This window comes from Beta vulgaris, chromosome 3 (genome assembly GCF_026745355.1).
Source record: "Beta vulgaris subsp. vulgaris cultivar EL10 chromosome 3, EL10.2, whole genome shotgun sequence".
NCBI classification, from domain to species: domain Eukaryota; kingdom Viridiplantae; phylum Streptophyta; class Magnoliopsida; order Caryophyllales; family Amaranthaceae; genus Beta; species Beta vulgaris.
The window spans coordinates 9,617,187-9,644,432 of NC_079204.1; the positions used below are offsets into that span (position 1 = coordinate 9,617,187).

Consider the following 27,246-nt stretch of genomic DNA (forward strand, 5'->3'; position numbering starts at 1 on the left):
GTCCTAGGCGAACATGATTGGCCAGTTCATGTGCCCGCTGCACCTGTTGCCGATTAACTTTTAGAATACGACACCATTGAAGTTGTTGTCCCAGGATTCGAATGTCGTTGAGAGTCCAGGCAATTGAAATAGGTTGTGTGGCTTGATGAAGCAAACTCCGGACCAGATATCGGAATCTGTGTAGATCAAAAGTTGATAATAACCCTGAGCTTGAGCCCAAAGCAAGGCCCCAGACAAGCCCGTGCTTCAGCCACCAGGGCTGACTCAGCATAAATGCAGCTACCTTGCCCCTCCTTGTGTTAGTACTACGTTATCAACAACCCAGGCAATACCGCCAAAGGAGAAGACTTTTCCAGGACCATCCACTTGTATCTGTAACTGTGGTACCCGGAGAAGAGAACCCAAAATGTGCGAAAAGAAACCCTGGGGACCTGGTGCCTCATGCAAAATCCTAGCTGAGGAAGAGGAGTAGCCATAAAGGTGAAGTGTTGTTGGATACCTTTGTCCTGAAGTGAACGGATTAGAGGCAGATCAGGTGTTGTCCGTTGAAAACCTTTTGATTCCGTCCCTGCCAAATAGCCCATAAAATAGCCACAAAAAAGGAAGACGATGGCCATTGTATCCATCCTGCTGGTAGAAATAGTGTATCCATGCAATGAGCCAGTCTTTAAAGCTCACAAGGGGAGTTAGATTGGAAATAATTCATTGGCTAGTTTGCCATGCTAACGTGGAAGATGACAAAAGCGGAAAAGGTGTTGGCATGTCTCTGGTTCCAAATTACACTTGGACAACATCTGAACTAGCAAACCACGGTACGAAAGGTTAGATGTTGTTGCTAACCCGTTATGGAACAGTTTCCAGAGGAAAAGTTTCCATTTTGGCATGATGCGCAATCCCCATAAGATTCGAAAGAACTCCGAATTGAGAGGGGGTTCATGCTATAGATATCGGTATTTCGAGAGAGGAAGTAGTACCAGATTTGGTAGTATATTGGCCCGAAGTAGTAAAAGGCCAAATAGAAAGGTCCTCTTGGTTTGTGAGTTGTGGCACTTCAAGAGTACGTATATCACGAACTGTGCTGGAATGAAAAAGTGAATGAAGCCGGGAACATTCCATCCTTGTTGGTGTGGCAACAAGAGGGAAGCAATGGAAGCAGTAGCAGTGTGAAGAGAACATTATCCCGAAAGATGGAGGCCTTCCATGAACCCAGCGCTCATTGCCAGCACGTAATCTGGACTTGGATCCAATTTTCCAAATATAATTTGTCAAGAGCACCTTCTCAGCTTGAATTAACCCGCGCGCACCCCAAGAACATTGATCCGCATAGGACGCAGTGTAGCTATTGATGAAGTAGGCCGCAAAGTTTGATCAGCAAATACTTTACTTATAAGACCATTGGAATTCCTATGAATACGCCATACTTTCTTAATCAGAAGCGAACGATTGTGCACCGCAATACTACGTAATCCGAGTCCTCCAGCACCTTTTTGCAAATGCAAGAGCTCCTTGCTTTTCCAAGCAATTCCTTTACCTGAGCAATTGGACCAGAAGAATCTGCTAGCATGCATCCAACTTATTGTGATTGTTGTGGGAACAAGAAGACTGATAGGATATGAGCTATGGAAGCAATGAGGACTGAATTAATGAGAATCAATTTCCCAGCTTGTGAAATTGGTATATGATTCCACGCAGTTATACGTTGAGAAATTTTATCAAGTAAGAAGGTGAAGTGCTGAGTTTTCTTCCCTTGGATATCCACAGGAGTACCCAGATATGTGCCCAGGGAAACGTTGGCATTTAGTTGCAAGATACGTTTGTATTCCTGACCCATGTGCTCGGAAACATTTGGACTAAATTTGACAAATGACTTTCGTAGACTGAGTATTTGACCAGAAATATGGCACTATCGATCAAGTAGATTGGACAGTTTCGTACAAGAAGTAGTCGACGCTTTAAAGAAAAGAAGAGCATCATCAGCAAAAAACAGATGAGATATAGTAGGAGCGTACCTGTGAGCTCGAATTCCATCAAATAGTCGAATATCCGTAGCCAGTATTATCATGCGAGAGAAGATATCCATACAGAACAAGAATAGATAGGGGGAAAGTGGGTCACCCTGACGGAGCCCATAATGGGAAGGAAAGGACTCTGTAACCTGTCCATTAACCAGGATGCGATATGTCACTGTAGATATACATTGACTAATCAACTGTATCCAACTAAGAAAATTTGAGGTTGTAATTTCTCCTAACTAATAAGATATACAAAAACACTATTTAGCACTTTTCCAAAACAAATCAAAATTTGTTGAACGGTATGCGATCAAAGATTATATAAATTGTAATAGATAAAGAATATCAAATAATTTTATTTGGCATTATGCCTTACAACCCGAATAGGTAAGTTTTTGATATAACTAGGTGGGCTCTATAAATTTGTGTAATCACAATATTTTGGTGAAATCAGTTGATCTAGCTAAGGTTGTTTTTTTAAGATATGTAGTGATAGTTAAAGTTATCATATTGTTTGATGCGACTTATTACTTATATAATTAACGACGATATAATAGACTCCATCAATTGTAAATTTTCATATACTAATATGTGATAGAGTAACTTTTTACATTACTAAGATTAATATACTAGACTAGCTAAACGTATTAGCACGAATTTCATAAGAATGTATTAGTTGAATTCCCCACATTAAAATGCTGAAATTACATAGGTAGAGTTTATCTAAATTAATTAGGATTAAGAAAGGCCATATTTTTCCCCTCACAAATTAGAAACAGTACAATTCAGCAAGATTTAGATTTAAGTCTACAATCTTATATTTATAAACCCCTATTATTGAGCATGAGCATCCAACTAATTGTCCATGATTATATATGTGCAACCTTAATCAAGTAATTCTACCTTTTTTCTGTTATATTCATTCGTTGTAGGCTAGGCTCTAAGATTTCATGCGTGATTGGTTTATTCATAAAGAGCCAAAAGAGGTGTTGGAAGGAAAATCAAAGTACATACTTTGATATCAAGTAGGATAAATTATGTGGTTATTATGACAAATGAAATGGTAATTTAATTATTGTTATTAGTACTTTTAACCCAACAAAAATGTTAGTTTATTAACGGTAGTCGCAAAGTTGAATATCTGCAATGATAGCCAGCTTCGTGATTAGACTATTGTTTTTGTGAGTACTCATTGCCAGCTCACTTCCTTCAGATAGCCAGCTCAGCCTCTATCTCATTATTTCAGCGACTATTAAATAAGTTTCGGTTCAAATTTCGGTCTGCTACTGTTGAACACCAAAATGATTTTGTGAACAAGGTCATGTCTAATGGATTCTTATGAAATATGTGAGGAATGGGTTTTATCTGATCAAGATTCAAGGCTTATCAACTCATGAAACTGTGAAGCTTTTATTATAAAGTTTGTTGTATAAGAGACCACCTATTCTTAAATTAAAATTAGACAATAATAAATCCAATATTAAAATGAAAATTAATCTAATAGTGACTAGTTTAATTTCTTTCGGTGACTAGTTTAATTCATTTAGTAACTAGGTCTATTTTTATATTAAAATTAGACCATTTCTTTTAATAATTTTTGTAAAATGTAAAATTATAATGTTATCAAATTATTACATGTAAAAATGTTATCAAAAATGTTATCAAATTAACAAATTATAAAATGTTGTCAAAAATTAATACATGTAAAGTATAAAATGTTATCAAATTAATATTAATGTAAAATTTATAAGGGTTTTTTTTGTCAGAAAGGACCTAATAAAATACAAGTTTTGTGAGAAAGGACCTAATAAAAAAATTTTTGTCGAAAAGGACCTAATAAAATACTTCCGATTGTGAACAAAAATCACTTTATGCATTTTCGGCCAAATTTACCATTTACCGACGTTGACCCTTTTTTTACCCCTAGTTGACTCCTTTATGTTTTGTTCCTATTTTAACTGACCCAAACATATTGAATTCTCACACTTTCCTCCCAACAACGCAATCTCCATTGAAGGGAAGCATCAACCTATTCGATTTTATCCTGCAACCTTCATCAAATCCAAGGTATGTTTTGCTCTTCAAAATTTTCCCTCTCAATGTTTAAGGGGTTTTGAAATTTAGGGGTCCTATTATACGTTTTTCCCAAAACTGCAAATTAGGGTTCTTAAATTTACGGTAATTTCTCTTCTCCTCCTAATTTTACGGTAACAGAAACTAATTAAAGAGTCGACTAGGGTAAAAAAAAAAAGGATCAACGCCGGTAAATGGTAAATTTGGCCAGAAATTCATAAAGTGGTTCCAATTCACAATCGGAAGTATTATTAGGTCCTTTTTGACAAAAAAAAAATTTATTAGGTCCTTCCCCACAAAACTTGTATTTTATTAGGTCCTTTCTAACAAAAAAAACCCAATTTATAATGTCAATTTTTTAATAGAACATATAATTAAGAATATTGACAAACATAATAAGGATAGAAGCTAAAATGGATAACTAGAAACAAACACAACTCTGTCTGTTTTTCTTTTATCTTTCTCACTTGAAATTTTGACACTATTCATACTTAAGATATAATCTTTTTAAATTTTTCTCAATTTATCAAAAAAAATATAATCATGTGTGGTATTGTTTGATTCGTCTCAATTAATACTTTATTAATATTTAATTTTTATAATTTTTACTAATATATAATTAAAGATATTTGAGATCAAAGACATGTATAGAAAGATGCATACAAAAATGTGACCATGATTAAAAAAACACAGAGAGTATCTAACAATTTAGAAGGAATACTTGAGTGTTTCAAAAAGACTCGAAAGACCAATGTTAAGGCTATTCCAAATTCAATACTAAAAAGTTTTTCCAGAAGATTATGTCAATTAATAAAAATTAATTACCTTCAACTCAACATCAAGCTGGAGTATAAATGTCATAAGGTCTTATACGTTACTCCAGAATTTAACTTTAGATAAAACAATTCCGGCTTTATCTCCGGCGATGTTTGGGATCTTACATATTTACACATTGTTTATCTTTATGTTTCATGTTTGAGATCTTACATTTTTACATATTTATTTATCTGTACTCTTTTCCAATATTACAAGTTTCCATATTATACCTGTAAATTAACGAAACTATATACCAAACAAAGCTTAGCTTAGTGTTAAAGATTTCGCCTCATAATTTCAAGGCCGTGTAATCAAACCTCACTAAGGACTCTTTAGAGGCGAGTCCTGAGATATCCTTACCATCCCCCTCCCTCTCAGCAAATCTTACCTACTGAAGAATAAATAAACGTTTTTTCACCACGTATCTCTGAGGTTTCACGAAATGCATCAGGTATCCTCGTTGTTTCAAAAATGCACCATATGCCCTTGTGATTTGCATAAAATGCACCAAATACCCTTAATGACTAACGGTGTTAAGTTTCCGTTAGCTTTATTTATCATTTTGCCATTATTAACCCATAACCCTAAATCCTAACCCTTAACTCTAACCTAAACCCTAACCCTTAACTCTAACCTAAAACCCTAATCCTAAGACTAACCCCCCTAACCCTCCCCCAGCACCCAACTCTCCTTCCCCACCCCCCGTAGCAGCCCCCCTTCCCCACCACCCTCCCCCACCCCTCGTAGCATCCCACCACCACCCCCTCCCCACCCCCGAAGCATCCCCACCCCTGTCGAATTCCCCCTCCTTCGTAAAAAACACACACGAACAACAGAACCCCATTCCCCCCCCAGCAGTGGGGTCGGTTGGTTGAAATCGACGCGGGTGGAGGGATTCGACGGGGGTGGGGGAACATGGGGGGGAGATTCGACGGGAATCAACATGGGTGGGGGGAACAGGGGTGGGTGGGTGGGATTTGACGGAAATCAATGGGGTGGGGGGGGGGGGGATCGACGGGAGTGGGGGGTTTAATTAGGGTTAAAGGGGTTAATTAACCCTAAAAGCTAACAGAAACTTAACACCGTTAGTCATTAAGGGTATTTGGTGCATTTTATGCAAATCACAAGGGCATCTGGTGCATTTTTGAAACAACGAGGGTACCTGGTGTATTTCGTAAAACCTCAGGGATACCTGGTGAAAAAACCGATAAATAAAATTATATAAAAAGTTGAAACCGAGTAACTTTAGTCGTGACGAATGGGCCAAAGACAAGACACGTCAATAAATGATTGTCATATTATCTCAACTCATCATATTCTAATATTTAACATATCTCTATTATATAAGGGAAGAGGGGAGCAATGGTGTCCTCTTTTTTAATACCTATTTTGCCCCCTTCCCTTTCTAAATTACAAAAGAAATGTCAAAATCAAAATCGGCACTCAATAAAGAAAACTATCGAAAATTAATTTACAAGACTCGTTCACAAATCACTTAATAGAAGAAACTTTACAAATCACTCATACAATTGAGAAAATCACCTTATAAAATCACGCAAATCACTCAAATAATCAGGAAATTTTATTAAAACTTAAGATTAACATACAAACTAAAACTAATAACCTAGAACGTCAATACATACAAAAACATTTACAAAAATTTACTTACAAATCAATATTCTCAAGAACCATTCACAATTAATGGTGGGTCATGATAAAAAAGAGAGGTGTATTTTTAGTGAAATCATAATTTAGAAGTTAGACAAGGAAAAAAATTATTTACTTTTTTATAGTGTTTAGAATTTAGAAGTTAGTACTTGTACTTAATTCAAAAATCAACTAAAAAATTATAATATTAGAAATCGTAAATAAATTCAATAAAATTTCTATTTTGTTCATAGAATTTAACTTTGAAAAGTAAAAAAAAAAAGACAAAATAATGGTGAGAGACTTAAGTGACAGAAACTAAACCAATCAAATTTTGCAACTAAAAACAATTATAATTCATATGTCTAATGTTCAATTTTTGACTCTTACGCCGAAGAAAATCGAGTTTCTGTTTCGAAAAAAAATTCAAGCACGCATCGCGTGCAAAAAATTCTAATAACTAATAATATCAACTCTCACCCCTCTTTCCCTCAATGACGTATCATAAAAAAATGTTATCTATTGTCATTTTTTTTTAAATGTGACTAAGAGAAATATTCTCTAGATGCAACATTTCTCACATGCCAATCAGTTTAGTTTAGTAGTTTAAGTTCTATTATTGCATAACAAATAAAGAAATCATCACTTTTACGGGATTTTAGTAGAGTTTGATGTAATAGCCTTGAGAAACATCTTTTGTCATTAATCCATGTAACACTTGTAACGATTGTTTAAATATAGACTCTTAAGTATTACTCCCTTCATCTTTCAATAGATTTCCTTTTTTTGCATTTTTCGATGCACTTCCGTACGATTACTAAATACATGTTAGTAAAAAGTATAAAAGCTTGATTTCTGTTTTGTATATAATGAGGCAAATCAAACAAGACTCTATATAAATATGTTTTTTCTTATATATTAGGGAAAAGTTGGAAGATTTTCCTTACTTATTACTTACGAAGAATGCCAAAATTAGAAATGAAAAATCTATTTACGAAGAATGCCTATGTAGCATGGGTACTACTTCTAGGTCACGTACTCGTACCTGCACCCGTACCCGATACGATACATATCATGTATGGGTACGCCGTATGCATACCCTTTCCAAAAATTGCAAAATCTTGTCGTTTCTAGTTCCCGTACTCGAATCCGCAACCGTACCCATATCCATCTATGTGCAAGGTGCAACGTAGAACTCTACGAGCTTAGTAGTATCAATAATTCAGTATCTGAAGTTGGACGTGAAAACTTCTTGCCCTGGGTGGCCATCTGAACCATCCTTATCACTGCACAGCAGGGGTAAAGCTAACAATACGGCCCTTTATGTTGATGTAGGCAACTGACAAATGTAAACCTTTAAATTGAATGATTTGTGGGAAAAAGAAGAGAAAATAAGTTTGTATTAAACCATAGTTGTAGCCACTTGTAGGGCTAAGTATTAATTTCAGGAAGAAATTAGAATGGACCATAGTAGACTAGTAGGAGTATGTGTATTGGCCTTCAGGCTTCAACCAAGATGCAAGTAGGCTCATATATATGGGCTTCCCAGTGCTTTTACAGTTGGGCCCCTCTGGTCCACTGTCCTTTTATTTGTCACAAAATTTGTGGCTCATTAATTTCTTTAGATATCTTAATTTTAACATATCTTTAAAATGGCTGGCTAGCAAATGAGATACATATACAGTAGTTTGCAGTCACAAAAACAAAATTGGAATTAGAAGTAGGTGAAATTGATAAAGATTGGATTGGATCATAAATGGGGTAGAGAATGTGGAAATGAATTGGAAATTTTCATTGTTTGCAATAACCAGCATTATAATTTATAGTTTTCATTGTTTCAAGTCTATGGTAGGTCACATATGTCGTATTATGTCTATAAAATACTTCTGATTTGGTATGCTAAACAGCCCAAACTACTTGGTTTGGAATAGTAGAATAAAGCTAACAAAAATATCAAACCAAACAGGAAACTTTATCACACGCAATAAATGCCTACTATCTTCAATTATAACAGGATGAACTTTAGGAGTCTATGAACAAAGTTTCGCCATTTTTGTCTATACTTTTTTTTTCCCTTGTGATGGTCTGTGGAAGACTCCCAAAACCTAGCCAATCTGATCTAATATTAGTAGTATGAATCTAGCTATATGTAGAGATAATGAAAGTTGCTCCGACAACACGAAACAAACTATGATGAAATACGCATATGTGCATTGAGATATATGATCCATTTATTTAAACGGGTTTATCATGAATTTAATAATGTAATAGATAGTGAAAAAAAATATTAGAGATTGGATCTCGAAAGTACCAAGATAGTACCAATGTTTTATCCATTTATCTTAAGAATATTATTTAAAAAACAGGATTTACACAAGTTCATAGTTCATTGGCTAATGTCAAGCATTCGACCTATTTAACTAAATGAGTCGGCTAAACGTCAGTTTTGACCCAACTAATTTAGTAATATAATTATATGAACATTATCAAGGATGTCTTGGCTTAGTAGTTAAGCTTGAGGAGCTGTGAACGATAGGTCACAAGTTCGAATCCCCCTTCTCCTTCTTTGTACTTTGTACCGCCTTCGTGGCTCAAATGGATCAAAAAAAAAATTATATGATCATGGTCCTTTCCAAATAGAAGTGAGTAAGGCCGAAAACCCAATCAATACTTCCAGAAAACCCGAACCTATACAAACTAGTTTGACGAAATTAAAACAATATCTAGAAAGAAACTATCTTTAAAATTTGAAACAGAATCGAAACCACTCTATACTGATAATCTAGGTATCCAACCTTTTCAAGTAATTACATTTTCCACGCTAAAGAAAATTATATACTTCTATTTCCTTTGTTCTTAAATTTGTTCCTATTTGGTTTTTGCAAATTTTCAATGCATATATTTGAGCAACAAAAGCATTCGACATGACTATACACTGAGAAAAATCTAACAATATCCCACATGACGGTTTGTTTTGCTTATATGTCTATCAAAACTCATGTTCAAATTTTTTCATTCTTTAAAAGGAATATTCCAAATAGGAATATCACATAAGAACTGAAGGAGTATCAAAAAATGAAATTATTATATGACATGTGAATCATTATATACCCAATTTAATCGGAGGTTCAATTACATAAAAAATTATGGCGGATTATATATAATTAGTTTTATCAAATATTCTCCCTACACTATGCTATATTTTGTTTCCTTAACACTTTAGACACTTGACATGAAAAAGAAGCGTCAATCAAGTAATTGAAGCATAACCTTCCTAAACAACACACGTAAGTGTCCTCATTGATAAAAAGATGAGAGAGTTAATCAATTTATAATTGTCATATAATTTTAAGACAGAATCCCATTGGTCTTGTGAAGTGGATTCTCTCTCCTTATGATACATAGGTTTGTGTTAGGCCTAATGAAGTTTATTAAGCATCAAATTCTTCTTCCAGCCCAATAAGATACTCCTTACTTCTAAGTTAACTTTTATTTTGCAAATTGGGGCTTAATGCATTTATGTTTCCTTCTTTCAAGTATCGACTTATAGCTCATTCATAAAATCATAAGGATTACGGAGATGAATTTGTGTATCACAAAAGGATCAACATCTATTCACACCTCACAAGGTACAAAAAATTACTTGCGATTAGAACTATTGAATTTTTTTTGTTGGTAAACAGAAATATGTAAAATGCAGTACGTAAACAAGATTATGTCAAACAGCTTAATTATTTCAAACCTTTGGCAGTACATGGCATAGCAATGTGAAGTGGAAACCAAACAACAGTTGTAGAATTCCCTCCAAACAAGAACCTTATCAAAATGACAAACCTTATCCTAAACTAGAAAACCAGCAAACCACTTAGTTCAAAAACACAAGAAAATTTCCTGAAAGCCATGGCAGCATTAACCTGCCACCTTAAACCAGCAAATTACTACACTAAAGGAAGACCCCTCATTTCTTGCACAATGCAACAGCCAACCCAGAGTAACATCAAGGTAATACTGCATTGCTCTTATCCAACGTTTCATATAAGCATCTCTCTCGTGTCAGTCATTCATGGCTCGTTCGATGGCTTTACAGGTAATCATAAATGGTGCGGCCAAGGAAATAGGACGGGCAGCTGTGATTGCGGTGACCAAAGCAAGAGGAATGGAGGTGGCTGGTGCAGTAGATAACTATTGTGTTGGAGAAGACATTGGAAAGGCATTATTTTCATTATATTGCAGATTTCACTAGCTCAATTCTGATATTATAGATGTTGGTCTTTTTCCAAGCTTGTCTTTGAATCCTCTCTTGCTATTGATTAGGTATGTGACATGGAAGAAGCACTGGAAATACCCATAATGAATGACCTTACAATGGTTTTGGGCTCAATATCACAGGTATTATACGATGACACTTGACAAATACGCCAAATATATGACGCCCTTCGTTTCACATAATTCTGCATACTTACCTTTGACAGGAATTTAAGTAAAACAAAATAGAAGCAAGAGTTGGGCTATTCACATAACCGTTCTGCTGAGAACAAAGAGTTCATTGCCTTTATTTCCCTTATTAACAAAAAGACAAGTTACAAAAGGCAACGATAGTAATACCAATATACACCGCTTTCTCGGAAAATGGTCAAATATTAAGTGGTTTTCATAGTAAAGGTTAGAGAATGTGTTAAGTTGAAGAGATCAGAAAAAGGTAAGAGAAGGTTTACTTCATAAGGATTGTGTTCTTCACCAGATGTTCACTTATTTAAAGTTACCTGAACTTGAACTTATGATTTCTGGAAAGGAGAATAAAGGTTAAGTAGATATAGAGGATAAAGAAAAGGAAAGTGTGGGGCTAAAGAGAGAAAATATAAGTGAAATTTAACCTCAAAGTGTGAGATTAACTTAGGATGGTGAATAAAGGCAACTATGTGAAGTAATATGTAATATAGGGGCACTAAAACTAATCCTCCTATGTGAATTCTGACAGTTCTTTTACAAAATGAATTCAGTCAAGAGCAACGGGTATTGTGGTTGATTTCACTGATCCTTCAACTGTATATGACAATGTAAAACAGGTATAGTTGTTTTTGCCATTTCTTGTAACATTCTCTAGTCATACTTCCTCTTTTATACAAGCAAATACACATTTAAGAGTTGAAATAATACAAACCTTGCTGTTATGCTTCACAGGCAACAGCATTCGGCATGAAAAGCATTGTTTATGTGCCGCGCATTGAGCTAGATACAGTGGCAGCATTATCTGCATTCTGTGACAAGGCCAGCATGGTGAGCACATGGTGAGACTATAATGAGAAAAAATGTGAATAGAAGCTTCAATGAAAAGATATTCACTGAAATTTTGGACACTATATTAGTTATTTCATCTTTCCAAAAAAAATAAAAATAATACTAGTTGTTTCACTTTAATTAAGTGCACAAAATCATTCTAAGATTTATGGGGTTTCACTTGAACATTCAAATCAGGGTTGTCTTGTAGCACCAACATTGTCAATAGGATCTATACTTCTTCAACAGGCAGCAATCACAGCCTCCTTCCACTACAACAACGTGGAAATCGTTGAATCGAAACCAACAGCAAGAGTAAGCCTATGCACTACGCTCTCATTTTACTTATAGCTAGAATTCAGATCATGGGTACTCTCACGCCATCACAATTTTGATTATAATTCTACCAACAAATGTCATGCATAAAAGAAGAAAATTAAGTTCATATGTTGATGGACATATCTTCGTACATACAGCTTTCAAGATCCTAATTGAAAATGCATTGTGCGAGACAACAAAGCATACTTTTGTTACCAATCCTACTTTTTACTTTTGTTTTTGATCCAACAACAAAACAATGAATTTAGTACTCTCAGAAAAACACGCATGGCAAACATGCCATAAAGATAGATGTACTATCTGAAGATTGACAGTTCTATATTAGTGATTTGAATTGCTAACCTTAATGTTGCATGCCTAAATGAAACCAATTACATTCATGACTCATTCGATAGCCAGTAAAATGGTAGTAATAGTAATGGAAATGGTATGTATATAATTCTCAAGTCCATGTCCATGGTACAATATCTCTACTCTCAAATGAGTTTTTAACTTCTTATTCTTAAATCTTCACAGCTCACTACCATCTTTATGTAATCCTAGTATTAAATGGAAATGGAATTATTTATGAAGAAAAAACTTACACTTGGACATGGAATTGTAAGACCAGGGATCTTGACATGAGATTTTAAATTTACACACAAAATTATTAGCAATACCGTTATTTGAATTCGTCTACTAAACAGACTGTCCGTCCGTGTTGTGCTTCGTTTAGCTGTAGCAATTGACTACTCCCAGTCTGTTAATGTATCTCTTAGAAATGACTCCAATTATCTAGATAAACTTCTCAAGTCCTTTTCATACAGACCAGCAGATGCAATGCACACATTGGCCTTACAGACATTATATCAGCTCTTTTCTGTTTTGCTGTCTTCCTTTAATATTCTCAAATAGGACCAACCACTTGAAGAACTACACATCTATATCACTGCAAGGTCCATTAATTGGATTTTAAAAGTACAAAATAAATGTGACCCTACCATAGACAGGACGCTCATACCAGCTTGATGGTTATTGGTTTGGTTCATAACAATTATTGAAATAAGACCATCTGGTAACAGAGATTCAGATAATCAATCACAGTTGCTTGTTTACAGTACTAAAATTTTAAGACAAATGCTTCAATTGATACAGTTCTGCACTATTGGAAAGTGTAAACATCTGAGAAATCGAATGCAGAAGTCGTAATTTTTTTTGTTGAGTTGAAAGATGAATTCAAATCAGAATAACTTAGGACTGCATTACAGGATTTTCCATCACAAGATGCAATTCAAATTGCCAACAACTTGTCAAATCTCGGCCAGCTCTACAACCGAGAAGATATTTCAACTGATGTTATGGTAAGAAGATTCCAGATATAAAAGAATATTTCATAAGAAGCAAGCAACTAAAGGAACAATATGTTTGAAAAGTTACTAAAACTGGAATCCATCAATAATTCCTGAAGGCAAGGGGTCAAGTTATAGGAGAAGATGGAGTTCGAGTGCACAGTATGGTTCTTCCAGGTCTTCCCTCAAGCACAACAGTTTACCTTTCGGGCCCAGGAGAGGTGTGTTTGGTAGCCCCCCTCAGATATTACATGCAAAAAAAGAAATTAAATTCTTGTAAATTACATGCATCATACTTCTCTGACCTATAAAAACTGGTACAGGTGTTCACTCTTAAACATGAGATCACAGATGTGCAAAGCCTGATGCCAGGTCTGATCATGGCCATAAGGAAGGTTGTACGACTAAAGGTAACTAACATTTTGTAATCCTGCTTCATTTTGAACTTTTGTTGAGGAACCGTAATGTTATCAGTACTTCAGAGTTCAGACTACAGAGCCAAAGAGGTGTTTTTCTCTGAATGTCATCTTTTATTTTAATTTTTCAATTTTGAATCTTTTTGAAAATATAATATCTAGAAATAGTGATTCCAGTTTTCAGTTGTCGATTTTAAAAAAAATGATAGAATGACTTGTGAATTTTGATGTCTTAAAACCAAAAACTGGAAACTAGAAGTGATACCGAACAGCCCCTAAAAATGTCATGGAGATGTCAAAGCATATAATCATCAAACTTGCTGATTATTCTGATACCAAAGTGTTCCTCTTTGACAGAGCTTGGTATATGGCTTGGAGAAGCTTATGTAAAGGATCAGAAGGTTTTTCTCACATATCAAAAACTATCAATGTTTGGAGCCTCTTTCATATTCTTATGTCTCAAGCAACCAGAAGTCAGAAGAAAAGGGCTAACTCAGGGATCACATAAAAGGAAGGACAGATTAACTCTTCCAATATTAATAGAAACCCCAGAAAGCCATTCAGAGAGCATGTAACATGCTGATGAGATATCACGTACAAAACAGAACTGAACAGACCTTTTATTCCTGACACCTAAACACATTTATAACATCATAGAAGTATTATTATTTAGTCCTTCCAAAAGATTTTGTTTATGATGTTATTGTCTCGGTAAAACTATGCTTTGATTTCTGAAGTTGCCTATGTCAAATGTATTCATATACTATATGATTAAGAAAATGGAAATACTACTAGGACAGAGAAGATTTGCAGGTCAATCAGTTTCTGAAGCATAATCTATTACACTAATTTACCTAAACTTAAAGAAGATTGCAAGTACAACTATAAATTGCCTTAGATATAAACTCAACTTGTACATTATGCAAGTATTGTTGCTCAGCTTACATTTATAACACAGTCCACACCTTCACAGAACTTTACCTCAAAACCCTATTGCAAAGGTTACTCAATATATCCGTGTCAAGCAAAGACCATAACAGCTTGGCAAGGGGTAACACTTACCATATAGAATCAAGATCATTGTACAGCGTATATCATAACGCAAAGACACTTGACACTTGTTATGGGCTACCTTTGACTGGACAGAAGCATAGATGTCCTGGTGCACAAGGAGACTGAAATTAAGGATCTATGTTTATGATCTCACCTTTTAATTTGTTGGCAATGGCTTTTATCCACAACATGTCTTTGTCATCGTAGGCATAGCTTATGCTTGAAGCTACAAGCACAAAACCCAAAACATTCTTCTTTCCCTCATCTTGTGGCTTTGTAATGTAAAATGGCTGTATTAAAATTGAACCAGTCTCCTCAGGAATAACCTTCTCCAGCACTGAACCTGCAACATAATAAGCCAACAAAACACATGAACAAACAGGACCTTTGTAGTACATGAAAATCTAAGCCATTTGAAAGCTAACTTGATTATGAACCAAAAATATGCTATCTTAGGTATGCGTCTATTGCAACAGGAATTGCTCAGAAAACTATAACAGGAAAAGTTCAGACATATTCAGCAGACATGTCTATAGCTTAGTTGTGCCAATCAATATATAGTCTAGACTCTAGACATAGAACATAGAAATATTTGGAAACTATTTCGCTCTATATTCTATGATAAACAAGACTGAAGAACCATTTAAAGGTCAGCCCTGAGGACCAAATTAGCCCATCTTAACAGCATATGACAAGTAACTTTCTCAGGAAATCTTCATTCACAAGAGCTCCTTGCAAACTTCTGTCACAACTATATTTGCTTCTCTTGTTGGTAAAGCAACACATTTTTGTAACCTTGATTGGCATGATATAGCTCCCCCTGCAAAAGTCATCATATAACTTGATAGTGACTTTCGCAAATCTACATCATTTGTCATACATCTGTGTATCCTTTTAATATAAATCTCCTTGACCAAAGCATAAGCACAATTTTGATGTGCCACCACATACCTTGATTTGCCACAAATCCATTTTATAGCTTCCCAGTGTTCTTTTCCTGGATTCGAAAGGAACTTGCTGACAAGTTGACAACACCTGTTGAATAGGCAATGTCTGGTCTTGTACAGACCATAGCATACATCAAACTGCAACTGTAGATGCATAAGGAACTTTATTCGTCTCTTCTCTTTCTCGCTCACTTGTAGGACATTGTTGAAAGATCAACTTAAAATGACCTGCAATTGAAGACTTTACTAGTTTAGCCTTATGCATGTTAAACCTCTCAATATATCTATCCTATGACAGCCATAACTTCTTATTTTTCCTGTCACGGGAGATTTTCCTGCCAAATATCTGTTTTGCTAGTCCTAAGTCTTTCATGGTGAAGAATTTATTCATCGCCCTTTTCCAAATTGGCAATTTGATTGGTATCACGACTAATAATTAACATATCATCAACATAGAGGAGTAAAATAATAAAATCTCCCTCTGCAAATCTTGTAATGAACACACAATGATCAGATGTCATCTTGTGATACTTATGGTCCTTCATAAAGGATTCAAATTTTTGATACCACTGGTGCAAAGCTTGTTTTAAACCATACAAGCTCTTATTCAAACGACATACCATGTGCTCTTTTCCCTTAACCTAAAATCCTGCAAATTGTTCCATATATATTTCTTCTTCCAGATTACCATGTAGGAAGGCTTTTTTCACATCTAGTTGTTCAATTTCTAAATCCATGCATGTTGTCATGCCTAGAACAACTTGTATCGTCGACATTTTCACCACCGTTGTGAATATTTCTTCAAAGTTAATACCTTTCTTCTGATTGAACCCCTTCACAACCAGCCTTGCTTTGTATCTTGGTTGCGCATTATTTTCTTCCGTCTTCAATATGAACACCCACTTATTCTTGAGTGTGCGTCGACCCATTGGTAATTGTACTAAAAATGTGTGATTCTTATGCAAGGATTTTATCTCATCTTGCATGGCTTGCATCGATTCTTTATGGTAGTTATCTCTTATAGCCTCTTCATAAGACTCTGGCTCTTCCCCTTCACCACTAGTCTATCTCTGATAGACCTTGTGATAGTGGTTCACTCTCTTGTTGTGTCATCTGTTCCACATTCTCATTATTAACATCCTCGTTATCATCTATATGGTGAGATTGATCTTCTTGGTGTACTTCTCTCATGTGATCATCAATTATTATATCCGGAGAAGGAACTGAATTCATGATTATCGGTGATTCTTCATGTGATGTTTTAGATTTTCCCGTATTACGTATATCTTCAATGGTTTGATCTTCAAAGAAGACAACATCTCTTTTGACAAAATTTCCTTCGCTAGGACGCCATAACCTACAACCAAACTCATATTCAGGATAACTAAGAAAAATACATTGTTTTGTCTTGTTATCAAGTTTTGATCTCTCATCCTTCGGGATGTGAACGAAGGCTCTACAACCAAAGACCTTCAAACTTTCATAGTTCACTTTTCTCCCACACCATATCGTTTGTGGAACCGAAGAAGAAAGATTAATCAAATGAACTGCAGTTTTAACTGCCACACCCCAAAATGATTTGGGTAACTTTGCACGAGACAACAATTGAATGGACATTCTCGGTGATTGTTTGATTCATTCTTTCGGAGTTTTCTCGAGCTTTATCCGATACCTCCTACAATATTCTTCAAATGGACCTCTACACTCACCACCATTATCGGATGTCACACATTTGAATTTCATGGTCATGCTCTTTCTACTTTTGCATGAAACTCCTTGAACGCATCAAGGACTTGGTCTTTACTCTTGAGAAGATAGAACCACACTTTCCTGGAATGGTCAATAATAGATGTGACAAAATAAGATTCACCACCAAGAGATTTTTCTTTCATATCTAGAACACGTGGTCTTCTAGATGGTGGATTTCTGCGAAATGGAACTCTTGTTGTTTTCCAGCCACAATCAACAGAAGATTACAAATGAACATCCTTCAAAGGAAGGAGTTTATTTTGAGTGAGTATTTGCAATCCCTTCTCACTCATAGGTTCGAGCCGCTTATGGCATAGCTCAGTAGAACATTCTTAAGCTACATTGAATTGTGAACTAAGCTTCCCATTTGTGACATAAAGGGTTTGTTGCTTCTTTCCACGAGCAATAATTATCGCGCCTCTAGATAACTTCCATTTTCCATTAGAAAAGTGATTTGCCTACCCTTCATCGTCAAGTTTACCAGCAGATATCAAATTTAGTCGAATATTTGGAACATGTCCGACATCGTGTAGTGTTAGCTTACACCCTTGTATCCAAGCAAACATCTACAACACCAATAATTTTGGAGGATCCATTATTTCCCTCATAAAAGCCAAGATCGACGCTAGTGTAAGATGTGAAGTAATCTTTGTTTGCAGTTAGATGATATGAAGCTCTTGTATCAATTACCTAACTACAATCTTCATTTGTAAGGTTAGAACATAAGTCATCACCTACAAAATAAACTTCGTCGCCAATTATTGTAGCCATGACGTTTTTCTTGTCTTCATTGTTAGTACTCTTGTCATTCTTTCATCTCATGTCCCGCTTCCATATTCTACATTCACTTTGTTTATGTTCTGCCTTACGACAATAAAAGCAAGTGAACCTCTTAGTGGATTTCGATCTGCCTCTCGATTTATCTTGACTTTAGGAGCCTCGTAACATTGGCCTCCTCGTACTATCATCAATGTGTCGTAAGCTATTTTTTGGAATTTTTTTTTTCCTTTTAGCTTCTTCATTGAACAAGCTATCTTTCATCCTATGTTGCTCAGACTCGTGTACCCATGTCCGACACGGGTACGTGTCCAAGTGTCCGACTCGGCTATTTTTTGGAATTTTTTCTATTTGTTAGCCCAAAATAAAGTGTCCAAGTGTCCCACCCATGTCCGAGTGTCGAGGATCCGACACGGGTACTTGAGGTGAAATGAAGAGTCCGAGCAACATAGCTTTCATCATGTCAAGGGTGAGTTAACCATTCGAACTGAAGTGCTCAACAAGATAACAAGAATTTCCCAAAACTCATAACCTACTACGTGGGAATTGAAGATTTCAGGAAAAGAATGGCACATGAATTCGAAATGACGGATAAGACTAGAGACTCATAACCTACTACGTGGGAATTGAAGCTATACAAAGTGATTGAAGGAATCTTCATCCATTAAATTAATTGTCTCTTCTCTCCATTAATAAAGTATAGGTTGAAGGTAACACACATTTTTTATTCTTTAGTTATATTTCTCTCCTATTTTATCTTCGTATTATTTTTGCACAATATAGCACAAAGCCTCTCACAAGGCTAACAATTGGTATCAGAGCCATTATTACTCTCTAAAAATTAAAATAAAAGAAACTTTGAGCAGCATTTTCTACCAACTTCCGCATAGCAACTCAAAGTATTAATCATCAAAATGTCCTAAATTTCAACGGGGAAAACTATGACTTTTGGGTTGTAAAAATGTAAACGTTACTTAGTCAAGAAATCTTTAGGACATTTTAGAAAATGGCCCCACATAAAGTGCTCTCACAACCTCATAATCTCCAAGCGATGGTGAGCCTTCTAAGGAGGAAATCAGGATCAAAATGCATTACAAATTCTGAAAAATGGAATGATAGATGCTATATTTCGAAGATTAGTCAGCGCTAAAACGACGAAGGAGACTAGGGTTACACTTAACACCGAATTTCATGGAAGTGCTCAAGTTAGAGGCATTAAATTCCAAACCTTGAGAGTGGAATTTGAAAACTTGGCGATGTCTAATGATGAGAATATTAATCAATATTTTTCACAAGTCACACACATTGTCAATTAAATGAGAATATATGGAGAACATGTTAAAGATGATAGAATTGTTTTCAAAATACTTAGATAATGAAGAAGTATGACATTCTTGTTAGTGTTATTCAAATTACAAAAGATTTAACGTTGAGTGCAATTAAAATGATTGATTTATCATTTATGTAAAGCACAAGAACAACAGGGTAAAAGTGAAGCGGATCATAGTTCATCCGAAAAGCTTTCCAGTTAAACCAAATAGGTAATAACCAAAAAGTTGAGGGAAATATAGTTCTAGCAACTTTGGAGGAGGGAATAAAGGAAAATCCCTTCGCGTAGGATTTGCAAGAGAACTAACCATCTAGAGAAAGCTTATAGATGGAAGGGAAAACCTCAATGCAAATTGTCTAAGATGTTTGGGCATATTAAGAAGGATTATCAAAAGAAGCCAAAACAAGCTCAAGCCCAAATTTATGAATGTCATGATGAAGATTATCTATTATATGCATACTAGGCAACGCAAACCATTAATGATGATTTGTTGTTGGTTGATAGTGGATGCATTCTTGATAGGACAAATAATTCATTTTGTTTCATCAGTCTAGATAATTCAGTACAAATCCCTATAAGGATGGGTAATGAAGCAATTGTCCAATCAAGCGGTAAAGGTACTATTGCCATATGAACTAATAAAGGAAAAAAATTACTCCCTCAACACATGTTAGGACACATATTTTAAGGTGATAAATTGTAGTGTGGTTATCAAATGTTATTTTATTTAAACCCAGATGTCATAGGAGAGTTGCTGGGGTATTTTTTATTAGAGGAAAGAGAAAGTTGGGTAAATTTTTATTGATAAAAGGTAGAGTGTGGGTCAAAGGAGCGTAAAAGAAATAATTTATTAATAGTGAGACCATGTTAAAAATGGAATTGTTTAAACTAATTTGGGACAAACATAAAAGGAAAATCTTCGGACTATTATGGGACGAAGGGAGTAATTAATATGTCTTATATGTTCCAAACCTAGACAAGAACCTACTCAGTGTTCCTCAGATGATGAAGAATGGATATTCAGTTCACTTTGTAGGTAACACTTAGCAAGATTCTTGATCCTTCTGATAAGGAGATTCCTGCTAAGAACTAAGATGATGTTTAGCTAATTCTTAGTAAAAACAATATAATTAGAGGGATTAAGAAGGACTAATGAAGAAATTAGGAGAAAAGGACTAAGATATGACTTATTGATGATTAACACCCATAACAACCTAACCAAGATTAATTTTGGCACTATTTTGAATTATAAAGCAAGCAAGAGTTGTTGTCAAGGGTTATTCTCAACAATTCAACATTGATTACAATGAAACATTTGTGCCAATTCTAAGACATGACACTAATCGAGTTGTTTTACCCCTAGCTGCCTCAAAGGGATGGAAGGTATATCAGATGAATGTCAAATCAGCCTTCCTCAATGGGTATTTAAATGGAGAGATACATGTTTAGCAACCCTCGGATTCGAAGTGAAAGGGCAAGTTGACAAAGTCTTGAAGCTCAAAAATGCCTTATATGATCTTAAGCCTAGTAATGATTATTTTACTTAGAAGGGTTCGAAAAAAGTCTAAGCAATCATACCCTTTATGTCAAGAAACATAAAAGTGGAGATATTCTAATCCTTTCCTAATATATGGATATGATCAAATCACCATAGGCAACAATCAGGAATTTATTTTGAATTTCAAAAATGATGCAAGAATTCGAGATGATTGATCTAGGACTTCTGAGTTCCTTCCTCGGTATGAAAGTTAATCAAAGTCCCAAGATCTTTATTTGCCACAAGAAATATGCAAAAGGTTTACTAAAGAAATTTATGTTGGAGAATTGCAATCCTGTGACAACTCCACTTCAAGTTAGTGAGAAATTGCACAAAGATGATGGGCATAAGAAGTCAGATGAGAGAATTTACATAAGCATAATTGGAACTACTTTATCTTACTGCAACTAGACCTGATATTATGTTTGCAGCAATTTTCCTCTCTGGATTCATGCAGAACCCAAGCCAACATCATCTCGGAGCTGCCAAAAGGCTCTTAAGATACGTGAAGGGAACCACAGGCTATGGAATTCATTTTCAGACCTCTGCTAGTCCAAGAGTAGTTAGTTATATAGACAGTGATTAGGCAGGTCCTCAAGATGATATGAGAAGCACCTCAGGTTACACATTTGCACGAGGAAATGGTGTGTTTTCATAATTTGGCAGTTCTCAAGATGATATGAAAAGTACCTTAGGTTACACATTGCACTAGGAAATGGTGTGTTTTCATGGTTATCTCAGAAACAAGAAACAATATCCCAATCTAGAGCTGAAGCATAATATATTGCCCGCTTGTGCAACTGTGAATCAAGCAATATGGCTCAAGAAGATTATGTCAGACCTCGGTGAAATTCAAGGAGGAGCTACTATCATTTATTGTGATAATAAGTCAACAATAGCCATTGCTAACAAAAAAGTTTTTCGATACCAAGCATATAAAAGTCAAGTATCACTTCATTAGAGGAGCAGAGAATGCAGATGACGTTGAGCTTGTTAATTGCTAGGGAGATAATCAGTGGCAAACATTTTCACCAAACCCTTTCCAAAGGGTAAATTCGAGATACTAAGAAACATGCTTGGGATGAGAGAGAAGAGTTCCAATGAGGAGTCTTAAAATAATGGCCTAACCTCTCCATTAATAAAGTATAGGTTCACATTAATTTACTATATAGTTTAAACTCTATTATTAGCATTATACTATCTCTCACTGAAAAAAGGCGTAGAAGAGAAAATCTCTCCCCCCCCCCCCCTCTTTGTTTTTTAAGGTAATCGATACAGTTAATATGAATATATGATGTAAGAGAATGTAGAAGATAACACACTTTTTTTATTCTTTAATAATATATCTCTCTGATTCAATCTCCATATTCTTTTTGCACAATATAGCACAAGCTCTTACAAGGCTAACATCATCTCACAAGAAGCATATACAAAAGGAGTATTAATGAAATTTAATATGCTAAATGTTAATTCAGTAAGCAATCCAATGGAATGTAGGGTGAAATTGTCAAGTAATGACCCGTATGGAGAAAATCAGAAAATGTTAATCGAACTCTATGCAAGAGTTTGCTAGGAAGCTTACGGTCCTTAACATGTACTCGACCACACATTTTATTTGTTGTTGGTCTTATAAGTCTCTTTATGGAAAATCCATCGATTTCTCATCTGAAAGCAGCAAAGATAATTCTTCTTATTTAAAAGACACAGTAGATCATGGGTTATTTTATTCTACTTCACATGATTTCAAGCTAAGGGGATATTATAATAGTGATTTTGCTGGAGACATTGATGAACGAAAGTATAACTGGTTTTGTATTTGAACTAGGCAGCAACGTTGTTTCGTGGACTTTAAAGAAACAACCAATTGTCACATTATTCACTGTGATTCAGAATATATGGCTGCAACTTCATGCGTACGTCATTCCATCTAGTTGAGAAGACTATAGAAAGAACTTGAGTTGCCACAAACCGAGCCTACTGAGAACATGACTGATAACAAATCAGCTTTAGCTTTGGCGTAAAATCCAATTTTTCATGACCGAAGCAAACACATTGACACTAGGTTCCATTTCATGAGACAATGCATTGAAAGCAAAGAGATTGGGTTGAAGTTTGTAAAGTCAGCTGAATCAAATTGCTGATGTATTTAGAAAACCACTAAAATTTGAAGATTTTTATGAGAATGCAAAAGTTATTAGATATAGTGCGCAAGTCAAGTTTAAAGGGGTGTGTTAAAAATAGGTAAACTTCACATTGATGGAAAAATATAAATGCATCTTATTTGATGTACAAGAGAAAATTAAGGAAGCCTTTAATCATTGAGTATGGAGATTTTCTAGGGAGAATTTAAAGGAAAGATTTTATATTTTTAGTTAATAGGTCGATTTAAGTATGTAGAATGTTTATTCATTTTATTGTAACTCACATTTTTCAGATTGTTAATAATAAAGTTGAAGTGCTTTTGTTTTCCATTTCTCTCTTATAAAATTATTGCGAGTGCCCCCCTTACTTCCAACAATGACATCATAGCAATTTTTTCAGAAAAAATGACATCATAAATCTCAAGTTTGGGGTGTCTTCCCATATTAATCCCATGTTTGATTTATTAATGATTACTCCCTAAAAAAATCCATTAAGCAAGTACAAAAAAAAAACATCATGCTCTAATTAGCAATGACAGTCTGATGAATGTAAAGGGGAGAGAGGAAAGAAAAGAATGAGAGTTTAGAGCCCCTCTGAAAAAGCAAAACATAACATGCAAAAAAGGTAATAAGTCATCTAAGACCAATAAGCAAAGAATACCCATAACTTGGGATTATTAAGAAATAAATCATGGTTAGATAAAAATGGGAAAACACCCCAAGGCCCAAACTTGAAGGTTTTAATGACAAACTTTCCTTTTATTATTAAAACTCATTAAGAAAGCTTAATAGTAAATATAATTTATCTCATATGAGCTGTGACATACCCCCAGAAGAAATACACAAAAGTAATAGTATTGATATATTGTCATCTAATATTACCTGTGCTTTGGGCAAAATAGAGTGTCTCCTCCACATCAGATAGCCCAGAGTTCTTTATTTTAGCCATAAACCAGTTGAGAATCTCATCCTTTGACAGATTTTCAGGTAAGTTCCAATAACCACGTATACAGATCACATCTTGCAAAGATATCAGCTGAAATTTAGAAAATTAGGTTTTATAAGATCCTGCCATGCCAGCAAGGTTTCTTTTTCCTTTCTTTTTTTTTTGGAAGGGTGGGGGTGGGGAAGAGGGAGGGAGTAGGTAAGGGAGTGAGGAAGGGTAACTGAAAATGTTGGGTATCATAGATTCATATCCCATAACTCAACATATTATATGAACTTACCACTGAGACAGATTTTGTATTACGTAGTAGAATATATGTTGTCCAAGCAAGGTCCTCCTTCAGGACATCTGAAACATTGGGGGACATCACAAAAATTTGTTGAGCACGTTGAGGTATAGTTGTTAGCTCTTCTGGTTCTGCTCCCTGGAAGTATTAATATATCAGTCGATGGAGCTATCAAGGTTCACAAACTTGCTGCATTATTCTCCTTACACATATTAAGTGGATACAAGCCAAAGCAAATCAAGCATAAAGAAGAAGGCACAAATGTAAGAAAGAGAGTTCAAGAAACATATTTACACAATAGAAACTAAAAGTGGTAAAAACATTGAGTTGTTAACTCCCATGTTGCTCACCATGAAGTATATATATATATATATATATATATATATATATATGAGTCTATGGAGCTATCAAGGTTCACTCGTACTAACAACAGCCTTGCTTACACAGATAGTGAATGCATGCCAAGCAGATCAATCAAGAAACGCGGCCAGCCCAAATATGGAGAAAGGATTTATTAAGAAACCAATTTACACAATCAAAGATTATACTTCATAAACCTCATACAGGAAGGTCTAAAAATGCATATCTTTCATAATGAACAAGAAATGTGCTGTAACTCTGTAGAGTCCAACACTAATGGCAGATTCTACAATATGAACATGAAGTGCAAAAAATAAAATGGAAAAAAAAAAAAAAAAAGGATCTTCCGTTTACTGGAAAATTTAGTATACACATAAAAAGCAGCATCAAGCTAATACTTCCTCTGTTTCTTTTTTAAATGCAACATTTGCCTTTTTGGTGAGTCAATTAATATAATCAAATGCTGTATTAAAAAAAAAAAACAGTGGTAGTACATGATAACATGAAGACTTGGGTAGGGCTAAATGTCAGAAAGATACATGGCTAAGGGAATACTTGGAGTATGACTGTATAAGTACAAGATATTTAGTGGGGTACTTGATTGAGCTTCAGAGATTTTAGCCAAAGGTGTAAGTTTGTTTAAAAATGGTTCCGATGGCACACTCGAGCTTCTCAACAAGGTCTTCAGATGCAAATATTTCTATTGTACTTTGTGGCAGGAAACCAAAAAAATCTGCCGATTAGATAACAATTTCCACAGCATTGAACAACTTCCTCTAGCACTTTTAGATGATGTAAACTATTGAAAATGGCTATCAAGCTTACTTCAAAAAAAAAAAAGGGAAAATATATGGCAATCAAGCAATTTATATCTCACATAAATGAATGCTTTACAACATCACTAGGTGAATTTTCTTTGTTACTAACCACTACATATGAGTGTCAACGCATGTTTTCCTTTGCATAATTCAATGAATTCTTCTTCATAAAACCACATCAAAAAAACAAATCCAATAGAATTTCTCATCACATAAATTTGAAAGCATAACCAAGAAACAACAAACAAAGTTAAGAAATAACCTTCACCTTGAGAAATTTTCCCACATAAGGAAGTGTGATAGAGAAAGCCGCCAACGAAAGACCCAACGCCTCCGAAATCTACCCATAAAACCAGTATAAAATTTCTCAATCAAGCAAACTTTCACAACAACAGTCTTAATTCAAGTAAGATTTCTACTTACAAACTGAGCTGAGGTTACAGGGGAATTGGACCCAACAAAATGGTTCAAAATAATAAGAGATCCAAAACCATAACCTAGCCATCTGGGCAAGTAAGATTCGTCCAACCAAGAAATTCCTGCATAAAACCCAGTTCATTTAAATGAGAAAACAGAAAAAAATAACTCAACAGTAGAGTGCACACAAGGTGTTTGTGTTTATGCCTCACAGAAAGATGAACTAACCAAAAGTAAAGCGAAGAACTGAGAGGTTTACTTGTTGCTGAGAATTTGTGGGTGATGAAGAATCATCAAGTTTAGCTAATAATTTCAAAGCTTTTCTCGGATTTCTTCTGGTTTTGATAGGGGTAACTACATTATGAAAATAATTGGCGCGAAATGTCAATGATAGAGTTAACGGTAGCAACTGATTTCCTGTTAGAATACCCATATTTTCCATTTGTCAGTTATAGTTTGCCTACATCGGGAAATCTATATGCTATATAATGAGAGACTTTTCATGCTACTTTCCCAAAGACTATATGCGTGATTATAAATATACTCAATGGCTGAGATTTGAATGAGATTTATTTCTTTTACTCTCCCACAATAACTATGGATAATACCCAAAAAAAAAAAAAATTACCTATGGATAATTCAGTATTTTTCGTCCAATATTTTGATCCAATTGATATGAGAATTTACATTGTTGTATAGACTTATAGAGATGATTTAGCTTTCCGAAACATGATTGGTTCATATGCTATGTGTTATTTTTGTATTTAATTTTGTTCTACATTTACGTGGTAATTTAGGCCTTGTTTGGTTGTATATAGGAAGTCATACTTCCTAGGAAGTTAATTTTTCCATATATTTGAAATTCCTAGGAAGTGTAAAATTGTGTTTGGTTGATAATGGGAAGTGGAACTTCCCATGGGAAGTTCTACTTACCTAGGGGGACCTAAGTAAGTAACTTCCTCCATTTTGGAGGAAGT

General features: G+C 35.0%; 2 protein-coding genes across 4 annotated transcripts; one reads left to right on the top strand and one right to left on the bottom strand.

Moving 5' to 3' along the window:
• Window positions 1-10,249: 10,249 nt before the first annotated feature.
• LOC104906446 (dihydrodipicolinate reductase-like protein CRR1, chloroplastic) lies at window positions 10,250-14,606 on the top strand. Of its 2 annotated transcripts, XM_010695197.4 has the most exons (10): window positions 10,290-10,550; window positions 10,636-10,758; window positions 10,863-10,937; window positions 11,549-11,614; window positions 11,730-11,825; window positions 12,024-12,140; window positions 13,412-13,504; window positions 13,612-13,713; window positions 13,816-13,902; window positions 14,266-14,606. In XM_010695197.4, exons 1-10 carry the CDS (start codon window positions 10,449-10,451, stop codon window positions 14,296-14,298), a joined length of 894 nt encoding a protein of 297 aa, XP_010693499.2. In that variant the 5' UTR covers window positions 10,290-10,448; the 3' UTR covers window positions 14,299-14,606. The 2 variants fall into 2 exon arrangements, with proteins under 2 accessions (XP_057249550.1, XP_010693499.2); XM_057393567.1 differs by lacking the exon at window positions 11,549-11,614 and having other exon boundaries at window positions 10,250-10,550.
• LOC104906447 (protein COFACTOR ASSEMBLY OF COMPLEX C SUBUNIT B CCB2, chloroplastic) lies at window positions 11,544-26,794 on the bottom strand. Of its 2 annotated transcripts, none has more exons than XM_057393566.1 (7): window positions 26,498-26,794; window positions 26,276-26,391; window positions 26,115-26,192; window positions 24,669-24,812; window positions 24,325-24,478; window positions 15,116-15,304; window positions 11,544-11,806 (listed from the first exon to the last, which is right to left on the bottom strand). In XM_057393566.1, exons 1-7 carry the CDS (start codon window positions 26,709-26,711, stop codon window positions 11,796-11,798), a joined length of 906 nt encoding a protein of 301 aa, XP_057249549.1. In that variant the 5' UTR covers window positions 26,712-26,794; the 3' UTR covers window positions 11,544-11,795. The 2 variants fall into 2 exon arrangements, with proteins under 2 accessions (XP_057249549.1, XP_010693500.2); XM_010695198.4 differs by having other exon boundaries at window positions 26,121-26,192; window positions 26,498-26,792.
• Window positions 26,795-27,246: the final 452 nt, after the last annotated feature.